Source organism: Macaca nemestrina, unplaced genomic scaffold, assembly GCF_043159975.1.
Source record: "Macaca nemestrina isolate mMacNem1 unplaced genomic scaffold, mMacNem.hap1 Scaffold_116, whole genome shotgun sequence".
NCBI classification, from domain to species: Eukaryota; Metazoa; Chordata; class Mammalia; order Primates; family Cercopithecidae; genus Macaca; species Macaca nemestrina.
The window spans coordinates 128361-153035 of NW_027257599.1; the positions used below are offsets into that span (position 1 = coordinate 128361).

At 49.3% G+C, this 24675-nt stretch overlaps 1 protein-coding gene across 8 annotated transcripts in view; it reads right to left on the bottom strand.

Annotated features, from left to right (window-relative positions):
- Nucleotides 1-472: 472 nt before the first annotated feature.
- Nucleotides 473-24675, bottom strand: part of LOC139361244 (disco-interacting protein 2 homolog C-like) — a 65052-nt gene continuing 40849 nt past the window's right edge. For 3 of the 8 annotated variants that reach the window (XM_071089821.1, XM_071089820.1, XM_071089819.1), the window contains one exon: nucleotides 22409-23215. In XM_071089821.1, coding sequence (XP_070945922.1) covers nucleotides 23016-23215 — 200 coding nt within the window. In that variant the 3' untranslated portion in view covers nucleotides 22409-23015. Of the gene's footprint in view, nucleotides 726-3748; nucleotides 4086-10018; nucleotides 10376-12754; nucleotides 12938-22007; nucleotides 22206-22408; nucleotides 23216-24675 lie in introns of those variants that run through there. The other 5 variants (XR_011618804.1, XM_071089822.1, XM_071089823.1 and 2 more) reach the window with 5 other exon arrangements.

Below are 24675 nucleotides of genomic sequence, written 5' to 3' on the forward strand. Positions count from 1 at the left end.
GTTTCTTTCTCTAGCAAAGTAAATGATGCCTACCTCACCGGGCTTAACACACGCTCAGTACTCAGATGCTGTCTGATCTTTGTTATAGTTAGTATTTGGGGAACAGCGTGGCTGGTAAGAAAATGTGTTATCTTTACAATTTATACAATGTCATACAAGGCAAGCATGAAACCGGGACACTACCTTAATCTGAAGATGCTGGTGCTTAGTCTTCTCCTCAAGCATTTTGTTGTCATTCTGGCGTGTGTCAGCCAAGTCATATGATGGTACCGCGTGCGTGATGCCAGCTCAGTTACCTTGGAATGGGGAACCTGAGGCTGCCAGGGAGCATCCCTCCTGCCTCCAGTCCTCGGGGGTTTCTCTCTCTCTCTCTCCTTTCCTCTGTCCCTCCCTATCCCCCAATCTTCCTCACCACTCCTGCTCCCCTCCCTACCCTCCTCACTTACTCTACAACAGAGGTCCAGACTTTGACAAATCCCAGCTGGGCCTATTTATCGCTTGGCTGGGAAAGCAGAGGGAAAGGGGCCCAGTTACTACAAAAATAGAGAATTGAAATAGAATGTGAGCTATTTTTGCGTCTTGTTTTTTATTTTATTCTGAATATAAAAGGCAAGTGTCAAACAAAATCGGTGCTAACTGCGCCACTCAGCTCCGAGTCTGCTTTGTCGGGGCTCCGTGGGTTCCCACGCCCTGGCCTTCTCCATGAGCGTCTGGACACGCCGTGGCTGTGAAAGGAGCATTCAGTTATGGTCCTTTGAATGTTGCAGAGTCATGTTTAATAAAAATCTTCAGGTTTACCCACAGCCAAGTCTTGATTTAATAACAGGTACTGCAGGTCTCTGGGTAGGGCTGAGCCTCTGTTTTAGAAGCAGCTGCACCATCTGAGGGGCAGGTCCGTATGGGCTGGCAGGCGGCCTGGTCCTTGGAGCACAGGGTGTACCTGACTCAGTCCTGGCAGTGGGGGGCCTTGCAGTTCTAGGATGTAGTGATGCAACCTGTGGCATAAATAAAAAGCCTCATGTGCCCCCATGAGAAGCTGGGGCTTCCCCTCAGTACTGTGGTGTGCTGTGTTTGTGATCGTGCAGATGTAAAAGGGTGAGGGAGATGTCTAAAAACCAGGCTCCCAAAGACAGCCCTTCATGTCTGGTGCTTTCATGTGTATATGCACACGTGTTTGACGCGTGTGCACCGTCACACGTTCACCTCTTTCATGCATGTACACCTGTTCCTGTGTTCATACACCTGTTTCGCGCATGCACCTGTTTCGCCTGTGTATGTGCCTGCGCGTTCACCCTGTATTGCGTCATACGTTGTATTTTACATATTGGGTATTTTCAGTTTGTATCGTGAGCTTGTAACGACGTCGTGAAGAAAAGAGGGGGCCCTGGCAGCCTTTGGCTCTGAGAAACGTGATGTCACGGGAACAGATGAGACAGCCCGGGTGAGGCCGGCAGAGGCCATCGTGGCCTTGGGAGTCCGTGCACATCCACTGTCTGTCGCTGTGTGACAAGTGACCCCAAAACCTAGGGGCTTAAGGCAACATACACGTACGACTGTACAGCTTTTTCAGGTTGGAAATTCAGGGCAGCCCTGCTGAGCGGCTCTGGCCCAGTCCCCCGGGTCACTGTGAAGATGCTGTCCAGGGCTGCAGCCATCTGTAGGTTCAGCTGGGCTGGAAGTTCTGCTCCAGGATGCCGTGCTGACGTGTCTGCGGGCAGAGGCCTGGTCGTCCACACCTGGCCACTCCCCGGGGCTGCCAAGTGCATTCCTGCCCAGGGCCGCTCCTTTCCCCAGAGACGTAGCAGTGCTGGTCTTATGCCCAGCGTCAAGGTGGCCGGGTCAGGAGCAAAGACTTGTTTCCCCTACTCGGCGGCTACTCCTGCAGGGCTGGGAGACAGTGGAGGTCGCGCAGGAAGGTGTTCGCTGAAGACCGTGCTCTGTGACTTGAGGGGTGTTCCTCCCAGGAGAGTGAAATGGAGACTGGACGCCGGAAGCAGCATCCTGCGTGACCCCATGTGTAGTGGGGTCACAGCAGAGCTAAGTCCTTCCTTTACAGATACTTTTCAGAGTCTACCCGCCTTTAGATTCTCTGATTAACGTGTCTGAGGAGGGTCCCAGGAGTCTGCCACCTGCCAGGCCAAGGAGGTTCCCTGCATGTGGCTCTCCCCTGACACCTTGAGAAACGTGACTCGAGAGAATCACCGAAGTTTCCTAAATGAGTCACCTGCTTTCTCTTCTCTTTGCTTTCATGCCTCCCCAGGGTAGGTCAGTCCTGTCCGCCACAGCGATACCTGCATGCTGGAGTTCCAAGGAGTTTGGGGGTGTGTCGGGTCCCCCAGGGAGATTCGGTGACTGAGGATGCTGTCATAGCAGCCAACATGTCCTTATTGTTTTCACTTTTAATGAAGTTCAGTTACTAGGTTTTCTGAGGCACAATGATGTCCTTGTGAAAAATTGGTGATCAGGGAAGCAAGCAAGTGTGGGAAAATGATCCTGCCCTTAAATCTAAAAAATGATGAAACAGCAAACAGCCCTGAAGAGCCCATGAACCTCCTCATGGGGCAGTGAGGAGACACTTCAGTAATGGCTTAAAAAAAAAAGTGATAATACTGAAGAAAAGGTAAACTAAATTTTGGGTCTCCTATGGGTAAAGAGATTGTGGCTTACATTTTGGATGTATGCGTTTATATACTTATTTATTTTTCTTTGTTGGATTTAGAATTAGTTGAAATAATTGTGTTTTTTAAATTTTAAAAAATGGGGTATACGAAGTCTAATCTCTGTGTGACATTTCTGTACTGTGAGACTCCACATACAAAAGTGAAGCCCAGACTGTCTGTCTCTAATGAGCCAGAGAGAGGTGGTCATCTCCTGCAGGCCGGTCTGGTCTCCAGGCATCTGGCCATCCTCCCAGTCTTGGGCACACCTGCATCACTGGTGCTTCCTGCCAGACTGTGACTCTGCCCAGGTTTCAGGAGCACCCGGAACTGTTTTCCTAGGGGCTCCTGCTTTGTCCTGGCTCCTGGAAGCACAGGCTTTTGACGAAGGACTCTCCCCACTGCCAGGTAAATTGGTGATTGCCCCACAGTCTGTATTTGTCACATGGGGCACAGAGAGTCTGGGCGTGCTGTCCTGGCCCTGGAGCCAGCTCTAGGACTGCCCGGCGGCATTGCCTCCACCCCTCATCTGGGAACAGGGCGGTGGGGAGGAGAAGGGAAGCAGGGTCTTGACCCTTCTGCGTCTCGAGAACACGGGAACACATCGTCCCATTGCCTCACACCATTCACAGCCCAAGCTTGTGTGAAGTATTATTTTATAACCTCCCCTGACAATGATGTATTTTATATAAGCAGCACATAAAGTGGTAATTTAATACCCTATCGAGCAGGATTAAACAATAAGGAGCAGATATCACTGTAGAAAAGTTACTTTATCCGGGAAACATTTATCTACTGCAGGTGGATGTGAATCATGGCTTCCTCCTCGGTGGCTCCTGATGAGCCTGTGAAATTCTGTCCTGTTCACCACTGTTAGTTATAAGCTACACCTTTCCTTCTATGACGTTAGTTACAAGCTCTACCTTTCCTTCTATGATGTTTATTTCTTGCCTGTTCAGCACTGTTAGTTACAAGCTATACCTTTTCTTCTGTGATGTATATTTCTTGAAGGCATGGACTAAATCCTAATTCCACAGTATTCGATGCACATACTCAAGAGACACTTGTTTGAATGAATGGATTAATAGAAAATAGAAGTGGTGACTTCACTTTATTTCATTATGTCAAACTTTGTCTACACGGAAAATTTTATGGTCCTTTGGAAAAACAGGGCCTCTGTGCAGGGTTGTTAGAGATTGTGAGAATGCCGCAAATGGCTCTGTGGCTCTAGGCTCACAAAGGGCTTGAGGGACTTGGTGGCGCACCTGTGTTGAAAACTGAGTTCTGCAAATCCATTGGAGTGACCTGCCAGCACCAGCACACACAGCCCTCCTTCCCAGTTGATTTCTGCACAGAGGCTTCTTCTGAATGCCCCAGGTGAACGTGGGTTCAGCCAGCACTGCTGGGCTTCCACAGCAAGCCAGGGTGCTGCAGGGACGAGAGAGAAGAGGGGCAGGACCAGGATCTTCCTGGGCCCCAGTGCCCGTGTGGGGACGCTGCCTGGCCTGGCTTTTCTGGGGGAGGTCAGGGAAATGATGGCATGGAGGGACTGTTGGTATGAGTCACTTGCTCAAACGTAGATCCCAGGTCTGTGTGGGAGGCAAATAGAAATTTATGTGGGTATCATCAGTAACATAGCAAACATGGGCTTCTTCACTAGGGTGGCTGACCCTCTTGCTCATCTGCTGAGCAAAGGCCCGGCCCGGCCCGGCCCGGCCCGGCCTGGCCCGGCCCGGCCTGGCCTTCTACGCCTCCACAGTGAGCTTTTCTCAAGCTCTGTCCACTCCATGGAGATGGCCGGAGCCAGGGCAGATATGGGGTGTTTTCCACTTTTTATTTATTTTTTCTTTTTTGAGATGGAGTCTTGCTCTGTCGCCCAGGCTGGAGTGCAGTGGTGTGATCTCGGCTCAGTGCAAGCTCCACCTCCCAGGTTCACGCCATTCTCCTGCCTCAGTCTCTGGAGTAGCTGGGGCCACAGGTGTCCGCCAACACACCAGGCTAATTTTTTTGCGTTTTTAGTAGAGTCAGGGCTTCACCGTGTTAGCCAGGATGGTCTCAATCTCCTGACCTCGTGATCCACCAGCCTCGGCCTCCCAAAGTGCTGGGATTACAGGCGTGAGCCACTGCACCCGGCCAGGTATTTGTCAGTTTTCGAAAGCTACATTTAAAGAATGAAATAGACCGAACAGAATTACTTCCTTTTGAATATTTAATACTCAGTCTACCAGAACACTTAAATATAGTTAATGTATTCAAATAATAAGAAAGAACTTTCCCTCTGTTCCAAAGAAAAAGTATAAACAACCTTTTACTTGTCAGGGATTTCACTATGTTTCTAAAAAGCCAGCAAGCACTTTTCCTGAAATAGACCCATCTCTTCCTCTGCACAGACCCTATGAACATTTTAGCTACATTTCTACTGTATCGTAATGTGATAGATTGTAGAAAATTCCTTGCTACTGGAACTTCACGATGCTTTCCTTTGAAACATCAAATAGAAAGTATGGATAGTAAATCTCAGACTAGTTGCAATTATCAGTCTTGGTAGAGCTGCCACCCACAGCCTCTGTCAATTACAACAGAGTGTGTCTCCCCAGCAACCCGGATTAGATTGCGGACAAAGCCAGGCTCACCCAGGATTCAGTGCAACGTCTTTCAAAGCTGTAGTCACTGCCCCTGGAGGAGACTTGAGAAGTCCTCCCTTTGATGCCTGTGCATGGCTGTTCTCAGATCACAGCAGCTGCAGCAGCATCTCAGAGGATGCCAGCAGGGGTGTCCTGGGTATTGACACCACGGTAGGGGCCTGCAGTGTCTGAATGAAATGGGCCGTGAAAGTGAGCACCCTAGAGGAGTCCACAGCCACGTTTCAAAGGTGCAGTGGCCCGAGGTGAACCCCAGAGCACTGAGGAGCCTGGAGTTGACCTGTCACGACTTCATTGAGAGAGCTGACTGAATTCCGTACCTGTGCGGGCAAAATATGGCTGTTTGCGCTTGGCCCCTTCTCAGTCCAGGGCTAGGGAGGTTGTCTGCACAGCTAGTGGGAGCTTAACTTTGTGCACACTCGGGGTTGGGTCCCACTCCTTTCTGTGAGCCCAGGGAAGATAGACATGCCGAGCTCTCCTGGAAGAGGGCCCTGACGAGTGGAAGCTGAGCTTCAAGATGGTCGGCCTTGTGGTGTGCGTGGCGGGTTCGGAGTCGGTGTGTGCTGAGTGGGGGCCCGGCTGCTGCTGTCGCTATTGGGCTCAGCAGACGCTGCGGGGGACGTGGCTCCTGTTGTACTTGGTGGTTTTCTCCTCACAGGAGTGGGTTTCCCTGCTGTGAAGGTGTCGGGGCTGTGACAGGCAGCCTGGCAGGAGGAAGACGCTCGTGGGGTTGTGCCCCGAAGCCCCCTTCCTCTTGAGGAGCATGAAGGGGGTTTGGGACCCTGCTTCCGGCTGCGCTCCCTTGCTAGGTTCTTGGCCTCGGGGGCCAGGAGAAGCTGAGTACAGGCCTGAAACCTGGACCCCTTCCACAGCCTCCGTGGCGTTTGTGGTGTTATGCAGGACGAGGCCCTTGGAACTCCAAGCCCTACCCTGGCATGCCCGCCCACTGGGGCGTCTTGGGCACCTGCTGTGTGCTAGGCTCCGTGGTGGGGTGGGCGGTAGCAAGGGCTGTGGGGTAGAGTGGACACGGTACGCGGATGATGAGAAGCGTCAGGGAGGCAGTGAGAGCACAGCTGAGACCTGCAAGGAGGGGACTGGCTGTGGGTGTTGGGGCTCAGGGAGCTGCCTCTACCCAGAGCCACAGTGGCCAGTGAGGGCAGAGCAGGGGACCGAGGCCCAGGGAAGCCGTGTGTATGGTTCGCATCAGGTGTGCGGGTCTGCTGGGCTGTGCGGCCCTTCTCAGTCCTGGCTGGGCCTGGGGTCCCAGAGGGAACGGAGGGTCTTTGCATCTCCCTCCTCTTGCTTCCCTGCTGCTTCCTGGTCAACGGATGCTTCTTTATTGCAACTCTGGCAGTTATTCTGCATATTAAGAGGAGTTTCACAAAATCATAGGGGGAGAGGCGGACTAGGGATTCATTTTTTTTTCTCCCCCTGATTTTACACGGAGCCTTCTACTACCCCTTAGTGTGGAGGCAGAGTGCAGATGCTCTACAGTTATCTATCCAGGAAGAGAAGAGCTGATGGGAAGTCACAGATCTGATCATTGCAATAGCACTGACATTTTTAAGTGGGAGAATGCTGATGTCTATAATAATCAGAGTAAAACTTCAGTATCTTCAACATAAAGATTCTGAGATGATCTTAGAGCCATTTCGTCCCTAGATCCTTCTGCAGTGTGGAGTGTGACATCTCTACCAGCCTCTGGTCAGTGGCCGCCTGGGGGTAACTGAATGCTTGAAGTGTAAATGAGAACTTCTAATTTTATTTAATTTTAGTCAAATTTAAATAGCTATATGGCCCGGGCACCGTGGCTCATGCGTGTATTCCCAGCAGTTTGGGAGGTCGAGGCGGGTGGATCATGTGAGGTCAGGTGTTCAAGACCAGCCTGGCCAACAAGGTGAAATCCCATCTGTACTTAAAAATATAAATAAAATAGTCAGGCGCGGTGACAGGCGCCTGTAATTCCAGCTACTCGGGAGGCCGAGGCAGAAGAATCACTTGAACTCGAGAGGCAGAGGTTGCAGCAAGCCGAGATCGAGCCACTGCACTCCAGCCTGGGTGACAGAGGGAGACTCTGTCTTAAGAAAAAAAAAAGATTTTAAAAAACCCTACATGCCCCTAGTTGCCTCTGTAGGAGACGGCATGGTTCCAGAAGGTAGACTTTGTGTTGAGGACTCTGCAGCGTCAGGCTGGAGACAGTCTCCCTTCCTAGCAGCGTGGGCCCCTGGGCTGTTCTTCTACCAGAAGGGATGGTGGCGTCTCTGGGAGGTATCTGTAGACTCAGATCTGTGTGGATTAGTGACTTGTGTTACTCACAGATACTTAATTTTATGGGTAAATGAATACCTGGACTGGCTGCAACTTCAGGGCGAGATTCGGGAGTAGGGAGTGAAAAGTGACGACGGAACCCTGGGCTTGTCCTGCTGCCCCCAGGACCCGGTCGGGGTGCCTTCTCGTCTGAAGTCCCAGCACGTGGTCAGGGTAACCCTTGCCTCTGAAGGCCCCAGGAAGTGATCGGGGCACCAATCCCCTCTGAAGCCCCAGCACCTGGTCGGGGAGCCCCTCCCTTCTGAATCCCCCAGTACCTGGTCGGGGCGCCCCTCCCTTCTTAAGCCCCCAGACCCTCCTGGCCTGCGGTGCTGCTTCTCCAAATGCTGTCCTTGGCTGTTTTCCAGGAGTCACCTGCACCAGAGCAGGCTGCGTGTGTCATTTCTTGTCGGATCTGGGGTGTCAGTGAAGCTCATTTATCTTGTCTTCCTCCTCATGTTCCGTATCTCACCTGTTGACTATCTGAGTTTGTGTGAGTGCGTGTTGTGCGTTCTCAGGCTGTATTCGGTGCTTAGGTGACAAGAACGTCTTAGAGCAACGGACTGTCTGCTCCAAAGGACGCTGGGCATGAATCGAGACACAGTTTACTTGTGGGGTTTAAATTTCCTGGGTGTTGGAGGCAATTAAGGGGAAACAAGGTCTAAAAAAGCCCCTGCAGATGAGGAAGGCAATAATGAAAAAAATTACTCTATACACACTTAGCAGATGATTTACTTTGTAGGTGAATTTTGCATTTCGGGAACTACTAAAGCTACTGTTTGTAGGGATTCCTTGATGAGCTTCTTGTTTTCTGTCTAGAAAGTAATGTGGATCGGTTTTGCCTTTAATGCTGACTGACTAGAATCTACTTCCTTTTCCCCCCATTCACGTTAGGGTGGGGATTGGACTGGCAGAGCTGTAGGATCTCTTTATTTCTGATCTTAAATGAATTTTTTCTTCAATGCCGGGTTCTTTGGTTTGGGAAATGTGCTCAATTTGTACCGTGCTTTAAATGTACACAATGGTCGAAATTGCTACTTTTCTTTAAAGTTAGATATAACATCTTAAGTAAAATGTCATCTATAAATCAGGCACAGTCTGGGGCCTGGAGACCCCTCTTGTCACTTCCTTCCAGCTGTGTCTTCTTCCCTGGCCACATTGCCCCTGGCCACATCTCCTCCCCACACCACGCCGTGTCATCCGCCCACCACCTCACCTCTGGTCACAACACCTCCCTCCCGGCCACATCACCTGTGGCCTCACTGCCTGCCTCCCTCCTTCCTGGTGGCCTCCGTGGCTCCCACTGTCTGCCCTCCCGAGGGTCTGTTCAAGGCTCCTTCCCCGTTTTCCACTCCTGAGTGGGTCTCGGGGCCTAGATGTTTCACAGGATGCAAGTTTCTTCCCTTCCAGCCGTGGGTCTCTGAGCGAAAACTCCAGAGAGGGCACTAAGCTCTCCTTACCTACCTGGGGGGCCCTGAGCCCTGACCACCGACCACCAGGGCTTTTCTGCAGTGTGTGGGGCAGACTCATGCATGAATTGGACTAAAAAGATGCTTCCAGGAATCCTTGTTTTAAGTGCACTGGAGCAGAGATGGGGAGAGGGGACCACCTAGTTTGCTCAGAATTTGGTCCTGATCACAGCCAATGAGGCAACATAAGCACCTCCTAAATGAAGCATTCCACAGACTGATTTTACACATGACAGAAAGGCTTCACACAATGAGTGAGTTTGAGCTGCATTTGAAGGAAGAACAGGTCCCTGTAGGTGGAAATGAAAGGTAAGCGTGACCCAAGCCATCAGCAGCAGCGGGGGTGGGGTGGTGCAGACTCCCCATGGATGGTGGGCATGGCTGAAATGCAGGAGAGCGCAGGGGTGCGAAGGAACAGCAGGGCGGCAGTAAAATTCCCCTGCAGAGAGGGGACGTGACTGAGATATTATCACATGTATACAACTGAGAGATGATTTGAGGAGGATTTCTGGGAGCCTGTGGGAAGAGCACGTGGTCATCATCAGTTCTCGGGATCTCTTTTTATGAAGTGAAAATAGTCTTGCCTCTGCCTATCTTGTGAGCTGTTGTGACGATCAAATCAGATAATCTTCAGCGAGCCTTGTAAATGCTAAAGCTTATGACAGACTGTTCCAGCCCCCTTGTCTCTACCCTCCTTTCCTCCTGAGTAACGTGAACCCTGCTGGGTACCTCACTATCTGCCTGGTTTCCTCCTCCATAACGTGAGCCTTGAGTACTTGCTGGGTACCTCGCTGTGCACCTTCCTTAGTAACGTGAGCCCTGAGTATTTGCTGGGTACCTCGCTACCTGCCGTACAGCTGGCTGTAGAATTGTCAAACGCACTTGTCTGGCACATAAGCAGAAGTGCCCGCTGGGCCTTGGGAGGGCTTTGTGACATGTGGGTGCCTTCTGTTCCCTGTTAGGCTGGAGCTGCAGGAGCCCCCCTAGACCAGATAGAGGACCAAGGCTGTGGCCTCGGGGTGGGGGCTGGGGGAGCTCCCAGGGTTTATTGTGTGGGTGAGAGCAAACTTCAGTCCCGCTGTGGCATTGGGATTCAGGGTTCCTTCTGGAATGTTCTGAGTGAGAAACAGGAAGTGTGCACAGGTGCGTCTTCTGTGGATTTTATGGTTATCTCTTGGGAGAGCACTGGTGCCTCTGAACTATGAACCTGCAGAACCACTTCTTCCACTAACGGCCGCCTTTATATAAAGAATGACTTACAAAAGATGCCACTTCAGATGGAGGTATTTGCAGGTGTGGCCTGAAAAATGAACAAAATGACTTTCATCTCAAGGAAAGTACCTTACATTTTTCCCAATGATAGACATTTGAGCTTTCCAGTGAATATTAAAACATAAAAATCTTGTGTCCACCACTTTCTCATGTGACCAATGGTGATACTGATGTGGGTTTTTTTTTTTGTTTTGTTTGTTTTGTTTTGTTTTTTTTTTTTTTTGGACATATAATGAAATGTGGAAGCCGCTCATAACTCTGAACCAGTATTTTCTAACCAATGTGTGATTACAAAATCGTGTGCTGGTAAAAGCCATTCAAGTGCAAGACGGACCAGTCGACTTAGAAGGAATTGGGGCAGAAAGGCCCGTCGACCAGAGCACAGACTCTGTGTTGCAGACAGCCTGTACGGAAGTGCCACTTGTTACATTTGGCAGCAGAGAATACCTAAAATGATCTGAAAACACAATGAAAATACTGCTTCCTAATTGTATATCAGTAGGGGGTCGGACTTTCTTCATAAACTTCAGCCATGGCTCTGCAGCCCACTGAACGCAGATGCAGGCATGAGAATCCTGCTGTCTGAGGTGCAGAGATGTTAGGTGTTTTCACAGTAGCACAAACTTTTGCCACGCTGCTGCTTATTTTGGAAAATGGTTTCTTCTTTAAGACTGTGTTAAGATGTAATGACTTTATCCTTGTAAAAGAAACTAAATTATGTTCTTTTTTTTTTTTTTTTTTTTTTTTTTTTTTTTTTTTGAGACGGAGTCTTGCTCTGCCACGCAGGCCGGAGTGCGGTGGTGTGACCTCAGCTCACTTCAACCTCTGCCTCCTGAGTTCAAGCGATTCTCCTGCCTCAGCCTCCCTAGTAGCTGGTACTACAGGTGTTCAGCACCATGCCAGGCTAATTTTTGTATTTTAGTAGAGACGGTGTTTCACCATGTTGGCCAGGCCGGTCTCGAACTCCTGACCTCAAGTGATCCACCTGTCTCTGCCTCCCAAAGTGCTGGGATTACAGGCATGAGCAGCCACCACTCCCGGCCTGATGAGAAAGCTTTTTTGTGCTCTTTAATAAAGTGCAAAGGGTTCCTGAGACCCAAAAGTTTGAAAACCACTGGCTTAAACCGACAAAATTGTCCATGATTCTTCAGTGTATCTTCTAATCTGTTGATGGAGAGAGGACAGCAAGGGTTGCTTTATTTTTTCCTTTCACAACTCAATGGTGCTGGGACAACTGGGGTATCCACATAGAAAAGGATGGACTGGACCCTTCCTCACCCTACACGCAAAGCTCAACATGGTTCCAATGTAAGGAGCTGACTGAGACCCATTCTGTCAGTCTGCTGGGTACCATAACGGACACCACAGACCGTGCGACTTAGACAATAGCATCTTATTTCCTTTTTTCTGGAGACTGGAAGCCTGGGATCAAGGTGCGGGCAGGGTTGGATTCTCTGGGGCCTCACCCCATGCTGTGTAGACAGCTTCTTCTCTGTGTCCTCACAGGTTTCTCTTACGTGTATGCAGCACTGAGGACTGTGTCTAAATTCTCTTAAAAGAACACCAGTCATACTGGATCAGGCCCTACTTTTAAGATCTTATGGGACCTAAATTGCCAAGTTAAAGGCCCTGTATGTAAATACAGTGACATTTTGGGTTTCCGGGGTTGTGACTTTAACATGGAATCTTGGGGGAGGGGGACAGTTCAGCTCATAACACCTTTAGGGGAGAATCCTGGAGAAACTGTTAGGTTGGATTAGGCAATGTTTCCTTGGCTGAGACGTCTAAAGCTATAACAAGCAACTGAAGGGAAAAAGACGGTATCAAAATTAAAAATGTTCAATTCAGAGGATACTATTAAAGTAAAATGACAACCCACAGAACAGGATACATTATCACGATAAGGACCTGATATCAAGAATATATTCAAAAACTCTTAATAAAAATCCAATTTAAAAATGGACAAAGGATTTGAATAGACACTCTCCAAAGAAAGACATATAAATGCCTTAAAAAGCACATGAGATGTTTAGCAGAATTCGTCATCTTCGAAATGGAAATCAAAACCACCGTGAAATAACACTTCACAACCACCGTGATGGGTGGGTAAAACCCCAGTATTGGACAGTGACATTTTGGTGAATTGGGGAAAACTGAAATCTTGATATATTGCTAGTGGGAGGGGAAGTAAAATGGTGCAGTTGATTTGGAAAAGTCCGACAGTTCCTCAGAAAAGCATGAAATCACCGTACGACCCAGCAATTTCACTCCTAGCCATATGCTCAAGAAAACTGAAAACATTTTTCCAAAAAGTATGTCATGCCTGAATCTTCACAGCAGCATTATTCATAGTAGTAGAAACAGTCCAGGTGTCTGTCAACCGGTCACTCACTGAGATTCCACTCACCTTAGACGTGAAAGATGTCAGCACCGAAGGTCACACCAAAGGTCATGCACTGTACGATTCTCCTCACAACAGGTGTCCAGAATGTGCAAATCCAGAGAAAAGGAAGTTGGCTGGTGATTGCCAGGGGCTGGTAGAAGGAAGGAGCCAGGTGCTGACTCTTAATGGGTTCAAGGTTTCTTTGGCCTGTGGTGAAAAAGTCCCGGAATTACATACTAGTGGTTGATGTGCAGCTTTTAGAATATGCTAAAAAGACTGAATTGTATTCTTTAATATTGGGGCTTTTGTGCTTTGTAAATTGCTTTTCAATTTAAAAAGGAATTCAAGAAGTTATTTGGTGTTGATATGATAGTATCCAAAACAAGTTACTATGTAACTCACGTCCCCAGCGTTAAACTTCATTTTCTGAGGATCTTGAAGTGTTTGAGGCTAGGAGACACAACGATCCTATACTGTATGTTACACCCCATCTTACTGATTTCTATCTCACATAACCATATTCAGGAAAAACCGACATGTAAATGTGAGCTGAATGCTATGCAGAGGCACATTCCTCTTACCCGGATGATCTTTAGTGGCACAGTAAGAGATGAGATCATAGCAACGTTAGTTTAGTTAGTTTAATTTCCATGGCAACAGGAATTTGGCACATGGGATGAGTTAGATCTCCCTGCACAGCTCCTAACGGGGTTGCCCATTTCTGTGTGGTGTCTGTGTATATTCTCGCTGTGGAAATAAGTGATAGCACCTGCACAAACACTTGTCCAGAAGCGCACACGAAGCTGGTGAAGGCAGAGGACAGGCGAGAGGGAAGCATGGCTCAGCCCTGGCAAAGAAGACCGTTATTCCAAACGCAAAATATTCAGGAACACAATCCTTGGGAAGACTGGTGATGTCTTTAGACCTCACCACTATCAGGTTGTATCTGTGCAGCCAGTTACCAGAGCCGCAGAACGGCGTGTGTTGGTATTGGTGTCATCACTCAACGATTCTGACTTTTCCTGGTGCTGAGGATGACTGCATATGGCAGAGGCAAAGTGCTAATCTAGCACAGGTCATCATATCCAAGTTCTTTTCTATGAAGGCGGGCAGGGTTAGGAACCACCCCACCCCACCCCACTCCCCAATCCTATAAGAACTGGGATCTGATGATCTGTGCTGTCGAGAGAGGCAGGGTTAGAACACCTCATTCCTCAATCCCACTGTTGAAAATAATAGTTGGATTGGGAGGGTTTTTACTCCTAAGGTTGAAGCCGTGCATTTCTGGAGCCTGGGCTGTCAGTCATGGTGGCTGGGGAATGCTGGGGCTGCGGTTGTCTGGCTGCCGGTAGCCCTGCTGGTGGGTCCTCCCTCTTTGACACCGTTCATTTCTGAAGCTTGCTTTCCCCGGTGTTGGAAGTAGCAGCACTGGAAGAATGGCCGCCTTCCTACAGTGAAGCTCTGGCAGGAGAGGAGAAGATACGGAGCGTCTGTTCAAGGACGTGACGTTCTGGGCACCGCACCATGCGTTCTGCTTCTCAGCTGTGCCTCCTGGTTGATGTTACCATCACCTGGCATTTCCCAGGAGGTAACTCGCGAATGCCACACTGATGGAACAGTACGGCTCGAGTCCAGGGCCGCTGGAGCACATCAGCAAGGTCAGGCTGGACGCATGTGCTTGCTGACAGGAAAATGACAGGAAATGTCATGTCAGTTCAGGAAAATGACAGGAAATGTCATGTCAGTTCAGGAAAATGACAGGAAATGTGTTTGCTGACAGAAAAATGACAGGAAGACGACAGGAAAGAGGCCCATGAGGAGAGGAACCAGTAGATTCAAGGCAGTTAACCGAAGGAGCGAGCCATCACAGGCTGGGAGGACACCCCAGCCACAGTGGATGTCAGCGGTGGTGGCTGGACTCGGGGTCCGTGAATGTTGCATGATCGAACGTGTTTGGTACATTCTCAGCTCCTGCCCAGGTGCCTCCCAAGCATCGGGTGTTGTGGCTCCCCACACCCTTCCCATCTGTGTGTAGCATGACCACCACCTTCCTACCGTGTGTTTGTCCTATCACGGCTGCTGTGCCTAACGGACGCTTTGCTTTCCAGCTACTTTCCTATAACCAAAGCCCTTGAACGACTTTGCGTTTCAGAGACGACAGGGTATTAGTTTTTCATGATTGCTCTGAGGATTTCCGAAAGCAAATGCAACTTACAGGATGGAAGATATTGGAGACAGTAATTATAGATGACTTTTCTCAGTTTTTTGATTGTGGTAAAGTTACACAGCACTCTATTTTTAACTGTATGGTTTTGTGGCATTAAGTGTGTTCACACTGTCGTGCTGCGATCACCGCCATCCATCTCCAGAACTTTCTGGTCTCCCCACGCTTGAAACTCGGTCTACCAAACACTAGCTCTCCTCCCACCCCAGCTCTGGTAAGCACTACAGGTTGCTTACAAAATAAGCTTTTTCAGTAAGAGAAGGGGCAAGGAAAAGAGCTCTAAAGACTGTCTTGAGATTTGAGGAAGTGTTTTAGGTTTTGTTGTGTGGTTCCCGGTGTAAAGGAACTATTGAAGACGTGGGAAGGCGAAGGTCTGTGATCTCAGGAAGTGCTGGGCTGGGCAGCTTTCCCACTGTGACGGGGGCACTTGCCCTCAAACCTGCCTGAGATAATCGCGTGAGGATGGTGCTGCATTGTGACAGCTCTGAACTTGGTCTCCTTGAACGTTGCCAGGTACATAAGCTTTGGCGGTTACCATCTAGTGTCTGTGGGAGACCTAGAATTTGAACATTGTTGACTTTAGGACACACTCATTTTATAACACTCTACCTGTTCTCATCAGTAGGAAATATGCTGTGTCCTTTTTTTTTTTTTTTTTTTTTTTTGAGAGGGAGTCTCGCTCTGTCGCCGAGGCTGGGGTGCAGTGGCCGGATCTCAGCTCACTGCAAGCTCCGCCTCCTGGGTTTACGCCATTCTCCTGCCTCAGCCTCCCGAGTAGCTGGGACTACAGGCGCCTGCCACCTCGCCCGGTTAGGTTTTTTTTTTTTTTTTTTTAGTAGAGATGGGGTTTCACCGTGTTAGCCAGGATGGTCTCGATCTCCTGACCTCGTGATCCGCCCGTCTTGGCCCCCCAAAGTGCTGGGATTACAGGCTTGAGCCACCGCGCGCGGCCTTTTTTTTTCCCCTTAATATTCTGTGTTGCTGTAACAGTAGTTGCAGCGGACGCTACTTCTGGTTCATGGTCATCACCAAACACAAGCTTCAGGAAACCGTGTGAAAAATGAAGGGGAAAGTGCTTTTCTGCAAAGGGCTTTTTTGAACATCCTGTTTTTTTCTGGAATATCTGTTTTGGTGTAAAACGTTTTCATATTTAGGGGTTTGTAACGTGTTTTATACTGGTTAGCTTTGAAACCCCATGTTTTTGCATGCCATGGGGCTGCTTTATCCTGTTATTCTATGATATAGCAGGTTGGCAAAACTATTGGTTATTTCACTTTAAAAACCAAAGCAGCTTACAGATTGAGTGTGATTCTTGTAAGAATTTAATTGTAAAATTGATTTGTGTTCAACAAGCTTACTGGAATGGCTAGATCCGTGGACAAAAAGATAAGAACATGTCAAGTCTCTGGGCCAGGAAGGACTTCCAAATAATACAAGTGATACACATTAATTTCTTAACAAAAGATTAGATTTAGTACATAACTGTTTAAAACCTCCATATTTTCTATTATAGCCATTCCACAGTGCCCATGGGGGTGGGCTGCAGGACTGCCTATGGAATCCAAGGTCTTTGGGCGTTGAGGTCCCTGCAATAAAATGGCATCGTGTTTGCATATGACATATGCACATCCTCCTGCAGACAGTCATGTCAGGGTTGCTCGTAACAGCTATACCATGCACATGCCATGCGAGTAGTTGTTTAATGAATAATAAAGTCTGAATGCTTAGTACAAACACATTAAAAAATATGTTGATCTATGGTTGGTTGAATCCACAGGCCTGGAACCCGGGGAGAGAATACAAACTCTAGAAGCAAAACGAACAAAGCACTTGAGGTCAGCAGTGACGGGTGTGGGATCACACTGAATCTCATGTGTTTTGCTGTCTGTGTCACTGTGTCCCGTGTAAACGGGAATCATTTGTAGCTTAAGGTAAAATAGGTAACAGGAAACACTACAGAGTGGGCACGAAGGCGCGCCCCTCATTACCCCGTGTTACAGCCAAGCGTCTGCCTCCTAGGGAAGGATTTGTTCTGTGGGGAGACTAGATGTTGATGATTTCCGGATGTGTGAAGGGAAACTCCCTCCGAGAAGCGTGGCTTTGGCCGGAGCACATCAGACGAGAGTTAGCGTGGCATGGAGTTGCCACAGTGGCCCTCAGGCCTGCTGCTTCTCTCCTCTCCCCACCCCTGGCCCTGACGCTTACCAAGGGAGGCAAGTTCAGCTCCAGCTGAGCCCCGCACAGAGCTGTGGGTCTCTAGGGCAGGTGCCCACCTTCGCCTGAACAGGCTGTGTCAGAGGAGGGTCTGGCTGTACTTGAGCTGTGAGAGATGCTCTGAGAGATCCAGCATCCTGAAAACCCAGGTGCTGAAGGTTCCTCCTCTTCCACCATCCTGCGGGGAAGGGGGTCTTATCCTGCTTCCCCTCAACCCGAGCTGACTTCTTGTCTGTTCTGTACACCTAGGTTTTCAGAACAGTTTTGTTAATCATCTAGCAGACAAACAACCATAAGGTGACAGCCTGGGAGGGTAGACGGCGCTGGAAGGTAGTTTTCTGAATAACAGCGTTCAGTTTCCTGTTTTGCCATCATTTGACCCAAGGCCCCAAGATAATTGAAATATTGTCAGCCAAACACCGATTTTTTATCTGAGTTTTTTTTTTTTTTCTTTTTAAGTTATGGGTGCAAACTTATAACCAGGGACCTGACAAAAGAGAAGGATTTATTTGCAAAGTGAATGTCGGGGATGGTTGGCATTTGCCAACTCTGACTAGCAGGGACCCAGGCTGCTTCCGTTCTGCCGCCCGACTCCTGACCCTCCAGCTCCTGCCCCTGTTCCCACCAGCAGGAAGAGGAGCGGGAAGGTGCCTTTTCCCCTTTAAGGGGGTGAGGTGAGTGTTGCACCTGCCACTTAGCTAGTCCCTGGGGTGATTCTCCAGCATGGGTGGGAGTTGGGTTTGGAGGCCTGAGCCCCGTGAAGCTGGGGTTGCTGTTCCCTGAGCAGCAGGAAACTGGACTCTGGGAAGTGGGGTCAGAGGGTAGCATCCTCAGGAGGGGCCTCTCGTCCCATTTGACATCTTCACTGCAAAAGGGGGTGTGGGCTTCATGGTCCATTGACAAATAGAACGTTACTTTTTTTTTTTTTGAAGCACATAGAACCCTAATTCCTTTGGCTTTTACTAAAGTGGCATTTTGTAATTCCACATGATTTCATTGATATACTCGCAGGAGAGAATGCTTCCTGTAAACCAGAAGGATCTCTGCGACAGTCCTCGATCCATAGAGAGTTCATTTTCCCAAGGTTATAGACACAGCCTTAGGAGGGGTTGAGGACACACTGCGGCAGCCTCAGGAGGTCCTGGACATGTGTCCAAGGTGTTTGGGGCACAACTTGGTCTTACACATTTTAGGGAGACGTGAGACATCAATACATGTGAGACGTACGTTGGTTCAGTCTAGGAAGGATGGACGGCTCGAAGCGGGGAGGGATTTCCAGGTCACAGGTAGATCAGACAAATGCATTTCTGGTGCATCTTTCCAGAGGAAGCAGTCAGATCCGCATTTATCTCCGTGTGCAGATGGTGACTTTGAGTTCTGTCCTCTGTCCATGAGGAATTTCCTTGTGGATCGGTTGTGAGGGAGGTACGTGGCTTTTCCCCCCACCCCCAGTAGCTGTCTCTGTTAGGAAGAGCATGGGAGGCAGGTTTGGTCTAAGCTCTTCCTCACCTTGACGTCCCTTTAGCGTAGTGATTTTGGGGTCCTGAGATGTATTTTCAACTTCATGTTTCTGAATACACTGGCACTCTAAACAGTGTTGTAGGAGGCATCTAACTTACTTAGAAGAAGAAGAATATTTGGAAACACTTGAGCACCTTCGTCCTTGAGAGAACCAAGCCTTTGTTTAGTTTGCTTTGCCCTGAGGCTGTTACGCTGTCCCGGGCTGTGCGGCCTTAGAAAGCTGTGCCCCTGTGAGCTACTGCCTGTGGAATCTGGTGACTTTGAAGTTAATCCAGCAGCTACATATTTTGGAAAGCAGATTCCCTCTTAAAGTGTTGGTGATTATGATTCTAGCACTAGAATTTCAGTGTGTATTTTCCACCCTTCTTACTTTGTCTCCTCATACACTGAGATGCTGCTGCATTTGCCCTTAGGCTTCACTGAGGGAGGGTCAGTTCTCACCCTTTCTTAGATATTGATCTTGAACGGACAGAATCGAGATTCAGGAAAACTCTCGAGCTGGGAGAGTGTGCTGATATCTATGTAAGTGGGGTTCATGTGTCAAACTCAGGTTTAAGAAAAACCAATTCTAGGCTGGGCATAGTGGCTCACACCTGTCATCCCAGCACCTTGGGAGGCTGAGTTGGGCAGTTCACTTTTGAGCCCAGGAATTCAAGACCAGCCTGGGCAACATAGCAAGACCCTGACTCTACAAAAAATTAAATAGGAGAGGTGATGTGCACCTGTGGTCCCAGCTACTCGGGAAGCTAAGGCTGGAGGATGACCCAAGCCTGGCAGGTTGAGGCTGCTGTGAACCATGATAGCACCACTGTACTTATGGTGCACTGTGCCTGAGTGACAGAAGAACAACCACCCCCCCCACACACAAAGTATCAATTCATGCAGTGGCCAGTTCTGCTGAGACCACCTGTTAAGACTACTCTGGGCCTCATGGTTTGAGAAGCGTCTGTCCAGGGTCGAGAGGGAGTAGCTTGAGGGCCTAGAAGCCAGTTCTTGTGGTTGAGCGTGATTGCGGGTGTGGAGTTGGGGGCAGGGCTCTCCACGGCATGAGTGGGTAAATGGATGGGCTTCCAGGACGAGCCCCTGTGACTTTGCCTGGTTTACATCCGTCCAATACAAATCCACAGGCTCTTACTCTAGAAGCTTCTGCTGGGGCTGATGGACTGGCCTGGGGACAGAGGGTGCCCTCAGAGCCTCATGGTGCCGTCTGGTTTAGGAAGAGCACTTAGTCACCTAGATCTAGGATTTATGGCACTACAGGGGACTCCTCACACTCAGAGCAACAGCCATCTGCATTCTAGACTTGGTTCTAGGCAAAGTATTTTGGAGCCTGTTGGTAGGTACCCTGTGTTCTGTTTATGTGTAAAACAAGTTAGAGTTATAACTAGTTAAAACCTATTTTTAAAATTTTGCCACAGAATATGGCAGTTGTGGTGGAGCCTGGCCAGAGACCCCCACACTGAGACGCTGTTGCTTGCTGGGGTTGCAGGCGTTGCCTGCATCGGCTGCCCCTCCCGGCGTGTCTGTGTTCTTGACACGGGCGCCCATCGAGGCTTGGCCTGTGGGAGTCGTGCAGCCATTTGTCTCCGTGTTCCTCTGAGGTTCCGCAGACTTCACGGTCCCGTGGCAGAGCATACGGTATCTGCTTGCATCCTGATTTCCCCAAACCCCAGGACAGGCCAAGAGTTCCTTACACACAACTGCAGAGGGCCCCGTGGCGTGGATTTGCAGAGACACAGCCTTTCCCCCAGCTTGGCCTTCGTCTCCAGAGTTGGCTTTAGGGTGATAGAAGCTTCCTTCAGACTGGGGGGCCTTGAAGCTTTGGTGCTAGGAATTCGGTGAGCAGCACGGATGATACCCCGTTTCTCTGCATTTGTAGCAATAGTTGTTAACACGACCACGAGATGTACAGAGGAAGGAAAAAGGAGATTTTATTTTCAGAGTAACACTCTGTGCTTTGGGAAATGTGGTCTTGGGGGAGCTGTAAGCACATGCCCCTCAGGAGGAGAGGAGGCCGCGGCATTACATGTTCCGGGGTTTGTTGGCTGTGTGTGTTCATCGTGCTCAAGGAATGTCTGAACGTTTACAGGGAAAGTGGGGTTTGTTCATCCGGTTTGTGCAATGTCTGAACACTTACAGGGAAAGTCTAGCACACATGCAGTGAATTAACCTGTAACATCCATGTTCGCCTTGGGGCAAGTGTAACATTTGAAATGAAGTGGACTGGGCGTGTCATGTACAAAGGTGAGCTGTTGGGCGCAGACGTTTATGCGCAGCCTCAGTCACAGCCAGGACTGGCTCGGGGTCTGCAGCCTGTGGCGGGAAAGGACACTCATGAGGCCATTCTGTCCAGTCGGGGCTGCCGGCAGGGTCCCAGGGTGGGGCTGTCTGGTCGGCCGGCATCTGGAGTCCACCCAGGTCCAGTGGGCAGCGTTCCTCTAAACCAGGCTTCTGATTGTGGAGGAGACTTCATGCTGGTTAACACACTGTGCAGGAGTAATGTTGTGGGGCTTTGGGGTCCACCTTCCCTATGATGCCGGTTACATTTCTCTCCGGACCTCACAGCCACAGAGATTGCACCTCGTCTGGCAGCAGGGGGTGCCATGTTGACATAGTAATTTATTGTATTAACCTTTTTATTGCTATTTTAATAACCATTTTTTTTCTTTTTAAAGAGATAGGGTATTGCTGTGTTACTCAAGCCAGTCTTGAACTCCTGGCCTCAAGCAATCCTCCCACCTCGGCCTCCCAAAGTGCTGGGCTTATAGACGTGAGCCAGTGCGCCCAGCCTACAGCCACGTTTTTAAAACTCAGCAGTTTAAAAATCCTATTCCTTTTACCCCCTCAAGCAGGCTGGTTGGCCTTGTGCAAACTGGGGTGTCACGATCTTAGCCCCCCTTTTATTTTTACCTTTGGCCTCAAATTCTGATGAGAACAGCAGTTACAAAATGGGCTTTAGGTGATTCTTCCGTTACTAAAGCCAGAATTCTCACCAGGTAGAGATGTTTGTCCCCAGGATTCCAGAAAGCTGTTTTGAATCAAGCCCGTAGGAAATAAGTAAGGAACTAAACTCTTGGTCCTCTGCTTAGTACCAGGGGAATGGGTTAGTTGCTGATACCCTTTGATCTGTGCTCACGTGCTGCATCTCATCACGGGAAGCAGAGTCGCCCTGTGGAATAAAGCCCGGCTCAAGGTGGCGCGTCGAGACGCTTGGGACTGTCAGTCCCTTATACAGCGGCAGACTTGGAGACTCAGTATCGCGTGCAGAGCCCAGGCAACTGGAGTGCATCCACTTTAGAGACCACATGGACGGTCGGCAAGGTGGATGTCCGGGCATATGGCCTTGACAGGCCCACTGCGAGGTGAATTAGGAATTCGTTAGCAAAGAAATCAAACTCGCCTTTGGGTCCCGACTACTTGGAAGGTTGAGGCGGGAGGATTGCTTGAGGCAGAAGGTCAAGGCCGCGATGAGCCATGATTGTAATACTGCACTCTGGACTGGGTGACACAGCGAGACTCCAAGTCAAAAAAAAAAAACAAAAACAAAAACAAAAAAAACAAACCTTACTCTTCATAGCAAGAGGGAGAATTTATCAAAGTAACTGCAACAAAATCTTAGATGATGTAATTTCAGTGGCTAAGTGAGCTGTCCAGCCCACGTGGCTGGCTTACAGCGCAACAGAGCCAGGTGCTGCTGCAACTGCCCCCCCACTCCGATCGCTTGTGGACATTTTCTGTTTTCCCATATCTCCCTTTTGGATACGTAGCTCGCTACTTTATAGCTAAGCATCAGTAAAACAGGTTGTCTATTTTGAAAAGTAACTATTTTGTCTTTTAAGGACAGAAAATGAAGCAGGTGACAATAGCATGGCGACCTGGTGAATAGATTTAGAGGAATATTTAATACTTGGCACCACTCTGATCCCTTCTTCTCTCATGCTTAGTTACAGCTACCGCCTCCTAGGACAGAACACTTTGAGCTCTGTGAGTAGGAATTAAACATGTTCTAAATCAGAAGTTTTAGTTAAGCAGTATTTTATGTGAATGCCCAGATCCTAAGTGTTCACTGTACTGGTGTGTGGTGTTGAAGAAGGAACGAGGGCTTGGGGCTGCGTTTATGGTGCAGCGTCCGGGTTCCCATATGTGAGATGAGGGCCAAGAGACACGGCCTGGAAGGTTCAGACTGTAGGATTGAATGGATCTACCCACTCCTGGAAAGCCTCAAGTCTAACTTGACTTGGGCTGGTTTTAGGGAGATGCTGGCAGCGCCGTCCTCACAGGTCACTGGGAGGGGCTCTGGCACCGTCCCCGTCAGGTGTCTCATGATCAGCCCAGCTTGCTCATCTCAGAAGCTGTTGGTCGTGTTCTCGTTCCTGTTGTTCGTTGCGTGTTATTTAGGTTCTGTTCATGTGGGGACCTAGGAAGTTCCACAGTGAGAGGAGAGCCGCTGAGCCGCCTTCCTGCCTGGATGCCAGCCCCACGGAGGACCGTAACTGCTTGAGGTTGGCTTCTGCCCCCGGCCTCACCTGTGGAGGCATTGATGCAGTGGTACTTTCTAAGCTCCTGGGGCACACAGTGCTGTTGTGTGGATCCACAGGCTACTGTGGCGTCCAAGCACGTGCTCCCGGAGGAGAGGACTCTGCGGGCACTGATAGTGGGAGCTGGCTGAGAGTCGAGCGAGTTGAGACTCCCTGTGACCTGCACAGCTGCCATTTGCACAGCCCCTCCTGACACCAAGATGGTCGTGCGATAAATGCACAAAGCACATCTCCAGCAAAAAGCCGCCGATTGTCCATATCCAGGATATCCACCACGGTGGCTTTTTGGTGTTAATACGATGAATGTGAGCAGCAGGTGGTCTGCGTCGAGTGTGACTGTGCCACTGCAGTTTTGTTCTCATGTCTTGATGAGCATGAACGGTTCCTGACGAGGGTAGGTAAGGATGCTGTGACCTGAGACTCTGCAGTATTGTAGCTTGAGGAACCAAGGAGTTTTTCTGTCTTGCAAAGCCGTCAGGGAGGATGTTCCAGGCTGGTGACTGCTCCATGAGGTATTTAGGGATCCAGGTTTCTTCCCGACCCCTGCTCTGCCTTCCCAGGGACACGGCTGTCCTTGCCGTGGTTGGGAATGGGTGATTGCCATGCTGGCGGGGGAGGCTTAAGGTGAGAGTGGCCGTGATTTACCTAATCTACATAATGACAGGGAGCCTGGGAGTAAAGTGTAGCCATGGCCTGGAGGATGGATGATGGTTGTTGGTGAACGACTGGCTGCACTCACCGCAGCTGGCCCAGGAATGGGGAAGGATGGCTGAGTATGCCGTTCAACGGTACCTGGTTCTTTCAGATTTGACTTCCTTATGGATTTTCTGCTGTAAAGAGGAGAGAGCCTGTGGTTCTAGGCCAAGCATCTCACTCATCTCATAACATCTTGTATCCCTCAGCCAACATTTATGTCAAGTTTTAGAAGTCCTATCAAACTGGCAAGCATTTCTCAATTTGGTTTAACCATTGGATTTTATATCTGTGTCTGCATCTCTATTTTACATCTATGTGGTTATTTGACACTCTGTAGTACCTTTGTAATAGGTTCTCTTTGGTGGAAGTTACTCTCAACAAACCCTTGCTGCTACTTGAATTTTCAAGGTTGCAAGTAGAAAGGAGAGAATAAAAACCACATCTTCTCTAATTTTAAAATGTGTTGTTTCTCAAATCACACCAGAAGTAAAGATATTACAAATTACAAAAGCAGCCAGAATCAAGGTTAAGAGATTTCTGGGCGATTCTGGCTAATCAGCAGTATTTGCTGAGGTGTGTGCAGCAGAGCAACATGCCAAGAAGCCCGCAACGGGGGAGAGTTGGGAGGCCAGGCTGTGACTTCGGAGGTGTGTTGCCTCAGGGAGAGGAGCTAGATGTAGAGAGGATAAATGGCCACAGGTGTGACCACCGCCATCCTTGCTGCGGTACGGAGGCCTTTGTACAGGGGCCTT